At 42.4% G+C, this 6836-nt stretch overlaps 1 protein-coding gene across 2 annotated transcripts in view; it reads right to left on the reverse strand.

Annotated features, from left to right (window-relative positions):
• Positions 1–1304: 1304 nt before the first annotated feature.
• Positions 1305–6836, reverse strand: part of RGS4 (regulator of G protein signaling 4) — a 7450-nt gene continuing 1918 nt past the window's right edge. The window contains exons 2-5 of one of the 2 annotated variants that reach the window (XM_012802669.2): positions 5572–5676; positions 5203–5264; positions 4436–4602; positions 1305–3779 (exon numbers count right to left, since the gene is read on the reverse strand). In XM_012802669.2, the coding sequence (XP_012658123.2) occupies positions 3540–3779; positions 4436–4602; positions 5203–5264; positions 5572–5676 (574 nt within the window). In that variant the 3' untranslated portion in view covers positions 1305–3539. The remainder of the gene's footprint in view (positions 3780–4435; positions 4603–5202; positions 5265–5571; positions 5677–6836) is intronic. The other variant, XM_012802670.2, reaches the window with a different exon arrangement.

Here is a 6836-nt window from a genome sequence, read left to right on the forward strand (position 1 = left end):
CCTCCGGCATATGGGGCTGGTGCCCTACTCCTTTGAGCCACAGGCACCGCCGCTGAAGGTACTTCTTTTTTATTTGTTTTTTCTCCCTCTTTCTTTAATTTTCCTATCATCTCATTTTAAAAATCGAAGCATTATTAACACAGAGCTCTAGAACACAGCCTGAGGCAGGTACCTTGCAAGTTACTTCTCTGTGCTTCAGTTTACTCATCTCTAAAAATTTGCAGTAAAAATGGTTTTTATGGGCATCTATATCTTTGGATTGTTATAAGAATTAAGTGTGCTATTTAAATAAAGTGCTTAGGCAAATACCTGACACAGGAAGCAACAGCAAGTGTTTTTCAAAAGATAGTCCTTGATCTATTTTTTATGTACTTAATGGTAAACTATAAAGCAGAAAGAAAGGAGGAAGGATGGAGAGACTGGAGAAAAGAACACTTCGACAGACACTTGATGGTAGCAGGAGCTTGGAATTGCCCTATGGTCCTTGGAAGATGCTACCACAAGCGGGGAGGGGAGCAGTGGCCACCATCTCTGATAGTGGGGGTCTACAGCATAGGAAAGGGATGATCGTCTTGTCCATTTTAAGAGTTTGTGAGTTTTTGTGTTTGTAACTGTTTCCTAGATAAATTTATGAGAAATTTAGATTCTTTTGTATAGTTTTCTCTGGAGATGGTCAGTAGTTTCCACCTGATTCTTAAAAGATCTCTTATTCAAAAATATTTAAGATCCTCTGTCCCTAACACCTTGTAAGCATGACTTTTACAATGGGAAAGAAAACTCAGGGCGGGGTGGTCTCGTGACGTAACAGACCCAGTGCCAGTGATTGTGGATGTGGATGTTCTGGGACTTCCCTTCCAGGGAAGAGAAGCAGCAACAGAAAGGGAAGGGTTTTGAACACATTGGGTATCCCCGACGTCCCTTGCTCCTTTCCATCCCCCCACCCCCATTCCCACTGTTCCATCTTTTCTCAGTCAAGTGGGTAAATGATGGAGGTAGAGGAAGAACTGCTCTGGGAGATAACTTTATCCCTTGAAAACCTATTAAGGACCTGCAAACAAACCACTAAATCAGTTAACAAAGTCCCTGTAGCCAAGACTGCCTTGGTTCTGAGACCAGATGCAGGCAGAGCAGTGGCAGGAACAGAAGAACGTGCAATGCCCACGTACTGCTTTCTTTTCTGTTTAGTTGACATGGGAGGCATAAAAGTCTCAGCATGAGTCATTTTCTAAAGTCACTCTGGCACCCTGCTGTTTCTTACAACATGACTCTGTGGATCATTAATGTGTTGTCAAGCAGAAAGTCTGTAGGAAGCGTTTATTTACCCTTATTATTAAGATGCGTGTGTTTCACTGGAAGCATCAGCTCAGAGGCCTAGGTATGAAGCATATGAGAGAGACAGGCATGCATATGAAAGGAGCACTCTGTCCACAGGCCATGTGCAGGTCAGGGCGCCATATTGAATGGTGATGAAATCACAGGAAAATACATTGAAAAACACACTCAATAATGTATTACATAAAATAATTTACTTCTCATTCAGAATGACTTTCCAGACCTATTTGTGAGACAGCAGTCTGTGAGTTCAGGTACAATCTGAAAGTGATGACAATTCTCAGAGGGCAAGACCAATAAAATTACACATTTGAAGTCGACTAGAGACAAAATCGTGAAATTGTGTGTAATAGAAAGGGACACGGATGAGGAACTCCAGGGATAGTTAGAGCAGGACTGCCAGAGGGGCAAGAAGGGTACAATTAGAAACCTACATCTTTAACACGATGAGTCGTATGCACATACTCTGGTGTCTTCATTTTGCAGCCTGGTACACTGGCTTAGAAGCCACAAGCGTGTTCATGCATATAATTTATATTAGAGCAATGGGTGGAGTGTGTGCGTGTGTGTGCGCTTCCAAAGGCAGTAGGTAGAGAAGAATGAGAAGAAAATTACTTCCTGGACATTCATTAATAATTCAGGTGATATTCTGCACCTCCATTTATAAAACAATATAATAATAAAAACATTGTACAAAACATCATAAATAACATGAATGAGAAATTTTCAAGTATTTCACGTGCCTTGAAAAGTTCCAAACCGTAGTCAGTAGTTCTAACAACAGGTACCCACCCCACCCAACTTTTTCTTTCCCTTTCTCTTCCTCTCATTTAGTCTCAGAGGCTAGGAAAAAATGCCCTCGGTCTCGGTTATCTCTGATGTTGGGATAAAATGAACAAGATTGGGTCTTGAAAGAGAAAACTCATCATGAGGGCGTTTCGGTTTGTGAAAACTCGTCTCACCCTTTATAACATATAAACTCTCCCCTGTTGCTGGTTTACAAATAAAGGCTTATAGCCTCAAGCCATTTTGGCAAAAAATGCGACCAACCAGCTACAGTGAACTAAGGAGCCTCATCTGATGCCTAAGTTTCTCAGGGGAAAAAAAAAAATGAGGAGAGCACCTTGATCAGGAGAAGAACAAAGGACAGAAGCTCAGAACAGTAACCTTTCAATGGTGCCCTTGCTCAGCCAGTAGCTTACGGTAGGAATAGCTGGCAAGGCCTTACCTACTTAAGGGAATCATTCAGCTTGCGCATCCCAGCTACCAGCTGCAGACCCAGACCAACCCAGCTGCTGTTAAGCATGACCTGAGCACCTGGGCAAAGAAGGGAAGGCCAGCAGCTTAGGAACTCAAAAGTGCTATTAGTGATAACCAGCCCAAGAAAGCTGTGTCTGTATGATACTCGCTCCTTAGAATAGTGCTCAAGGTGGAGGCCCTCAGTGGTTAAATGAAACATGAAGTCCCTTGGATGCCTGTCCAGCAAGACTGATGGAGCTTTACAGAACCAGCTCTCTACACGTTAGCATTTCTCTCTTAGCCTGCGTGGCAATCCGTTTGGTTTGCCCTGTTCAAATGTAGTATGAAAGGCCAGAGATCAGAACACACATGTGCATGCACATACACATCTAACTATGAGCACCTGGGGTCTTTCCCATCTACTCTTGCAGCTCATACTCACATGTATACACAAACATCTACATAGATACACGCACCCACAGAAGGCATGTGTGCTTGTGTATATATATATAAACACACACATATAGAAAATATATATACACACACACAAATGTACAGATAATGGGTCAGCCTCATCTAAACATCCCGAGTCTGGAGAAAGTGCTGGCTAACAAAAGACATGTGCACGCGGAGGTCACATGAAATGTCCTAACCAACCAGCCTGAGGTCAAACTGTTGGGAGGAGAGAATTGCCAATATCTTTGAAAATCCAGACCCAAAGGGCCATCATTTAGAAACTTACATGGCACCCTAAAAGAAACTTGGGAAAATGGGGTCCCATCCTGATGAACACTCGAACACCAAACGATCTCTAGTTTCTACCGGGAAGTGACTCACACATGGCAGGCGGCATGAATATTAGGCTACAATGTGGATAAAGCACTGGAGCTTAATACAGATTGATATTTGGCCTCAGGTTTCCCAGAGCATAGAGTCTTGGCGTTTTAGCCTCCGCCTCCAAGTGAGAATTATGCACACTGGGGGACCAGGGAAGCACAGTCTGCAGAACTCTTGGCTCCTTTCTGCTTCTCCGACCCAGTGCTGGCAGGATTAGCCAGATCAAGATAGAATCGAGACTTGAGGAAGCGGCGATATGAATCCTTCTCCATTAGGTTGAAAATCTTCTTCTGAGCCTCATCAAAGCAGGTTATGGTAGGCTCCAGCATGTTCCTGCTTGTCTCCTCCCTGGTGCAAGAGTCTAGGTTCACCTGAGGGAGAAGAGTAAGGCTCCGTTAGACCATTACCCTGTCAAAGATGGGAGGCTCCATCCTTTGTAGTAAACAAGTGACTTTGCACCCTTTCCATCCCAGAAGTGACAAAAAGGGACCTAGAAAAGGACTTTTGGCTCCACCCTGGCCCCAGGCTGAAGGTTCATTCTGCTTCAGGGAAGGAGCAGAACAATATCTTTTGTTCCTTTTCCCAAACTGGGAAGAATAATCAGAAAAATACATTGAAGGAGGTTGCGTAAGTCATACGGATAAAAGAGCTTCTCTTTTAAATTGATAAATTGATTTATTTAGGGTTGTTGAGATTATAATAGCCTGCTCCACTGTTCTAGGAATTTCACTAAGATCCACAGAGTTCACTGCTATAAAAACCTACCTCTTGGGAGAGCATGGCTACTGAGTACAAGGAATAGCTACAAGGTTAGAAGAAACAGGTTCTGGTGTTGGATAAAGCAGCAGGGTGACTATAGTTATCTATAGTTTAATTCAAAATATGAGAAGATTTGGCATGTTCTCAATGCAAAGACGTGATAAACATTTGAAGTGGTGAATGCCCTAATTGCCCTGATTTGGTCATTACACAGTATATGCACGTACTCCAGAAATATCAGTTATTAGGTATCAATAAAAGTCCTTACCTCCTTGGTTGCCTGGACTGAGATGAATTCATTATAGATCTTTTTGGCCTTGGGACTTAGTTTAGATGGTGATTTGATTTTCTTGTACTCTTCACAGCTGATCCAGAAGTCAATGTTCTCCTCACTATATTCAGACTTCAGGAAAGCTTTGAAAGCTGCCAGCCCACCTGTGATATAGGAGAAAGATTCACAGCTGTCAGGCAGGCCTCTTGGATGTTGTATTTCAGAAAAAGTTGACATATTTGGGAGAAAAAGTCATGGGTTCAAGCAATCCTCTCCTTTTGGGGAGGGGGTCACTTGACACTTGGGGGTAGGTAACTCTAATCTGTCTTTGGTATACAGAGAATGCCAGTTATATTTAACGATTGTTGCTCCAAGTTCAAGCCTCTCTCAAGGAAGTATTTTGTTTCTGAAATGCCTATGCATCTATCAGTTGCCAAGGTGGGTTTAGGAAACATAAACTGAAGCTGATCTTGCAAGAGATCTCAATATTTAGGATTTTTTCTCTCTGTCCTTTCCCCATGCAATGAGAGAAATGGTTTTGCATGTGGTTTCTGTAAGAACTCTCCATTACATTTCACAAAGCTCTAGGGCATGGCAAAATTATAAACAAACTGGATATAAGATCAAAAGGCTTTCCTGAGTCTGGAAGTCAGAAGGAACCCAGGCCTTTTTGCAGTTTCTATCAGCATAGTATGAGACAACTTGTCCTATTCAGAGTGGCTTTATCTTCATGCTGGGGGTTGGGAGTGGGGAGTCAGACTTACATTCATGGCTAATCAGGTTTTCCAGTGATTCAGCCCATTTTTTGACTTCCTCTTGGCTCACTCTGGAACAATTACAGAGAAAAAGAATCATTTGAATGCCATGATATAAAACTGGGCTAAGAAACTTAAGGTCCTGTACATAATACAGAGATTTTATTCACCATATTTATGATAAGATCTTTTGTTGATTAGGGCAGTTTTTTTCACTAAATGTATGTAAATTTCAAATGTAATTATGATCACCATGAAAAGTCATCTTGATCCAAATCTGGCTTAACTAGGGGTATAACTTCCTTCTCTTCTCAGAGAGTATCTCTATCACCAGATAGTTAATACTGAATGGATCTTTGCCAAGCTCTTTGCTCTTACCTCTGGCAAATAACCACTTTGTCCTTCTTGCTGTGGGAAGAATTATGTTCACAGGAATCAGACTTCTGCAGCAGGAAACCCAGCCGATGTTTCATATCTTTTGCACTGCACAGAAGAGAAAAAAAAAAGAGAAAATTAACAATTATTACCAGCTTTCTTTAAAAGACACCCTAACAGTAGGTTTTGAAGAGTCCATTACTAGCCTATGAAGTAGAGGCATTTTATTTCAGGAATGGAAGTTGGAGTTGGCATGAGCTCTGAGGGGAACAGGATCCCTGTTTTGGGTCTGCCTGGGACTTGCTACAAAACCTTGAAGCCCGAGTCATAATACTAGTTCCCCTATCTGTAACTGTAATCCTCACCTTCCAGTGTCCCACAGAAGCCTCTTCTGTACACCTATCATTTTGACTAATAGAACACCTTTGGTATCTTTAATAGAACCACACTGAAAATTTCACTGTTGTTTGTGCAGTTTTTAGGAATTGGAAAGCAAGCAGTCAGTGCAAAATGTGGCACATCCTTGCCACACGCCACCTTCTGGCAGGTGGTGCTATTTCCATCTGTCTCCCTACTGGCAGAGAGGGAGCAGAAGAACCACAGGGAAGTAAAGGTCTATTCAGCCACGCATGGGGTAGGCTAATCCTTGCTGTACAGTATACAGGGAGTAACACTGGGCTGTGCGGCTCCAGGAGAGGGAAGTGGAGCACGGAGTGGGGAAGGCGAATGCTCTAGGTGAAGCCTGAGCAACTGGGGGCTTGTTTCTAGCCGATCTGCTGTCACTGCTTTCCTTTTTTATATACACCATAAAGGGCATTTGAGGCTTGAAAACAATGAGAAGCAAACTGGAGTCATCACTGAAGCCAGTCATGTTTTAATTAGAGCAGAGCTTTCAGTTTATTGCCATCCTTTAATAGGTAGCCAGGGCTCCTGACTAACTGGATTAGCTCAACTTGCTCACTCTTAACGAATTGCCCTTTTGTTTGTATGTCTTTTATTGTGAAAGCCAAGAAATATTTCAAAAAGAGAAGTTCCACTTTAAAGGAACTAAATAAATAGATGTGCCTACTTGGAGGGGGAAAACAAAGACACGAAGATATAAAGACATTCGAGGTTTGCTACTTGTACGCTAGTGGCTTATCTGTGTGGTTTTCTCAGATAGCGTGAATTCCATTATGATCTCGAACTGCCCCTTAAATAGTATCTTCTCTCCTTCCCAAGACTCCTTCCTGGACTGGTGACTGGTCAGGGGATACAAAAATCTTCCT

The sequence above is a fragment of the Otolemur garnettii genome, unplaced genomic scaffold (genome assembly GCF_000181295.1).
Source record: "Otolemur garnettii isolate 467f Iridium unplaced genomic scaffold, OtoGar3 scaffold00016, whole genome shotgun sequence".
Lineage (NCBI taxonomy): Eukaryota > Metazoa > Chordata > Mammalia > Primates > Galagidae > Otolemur > Otolemur garnettii.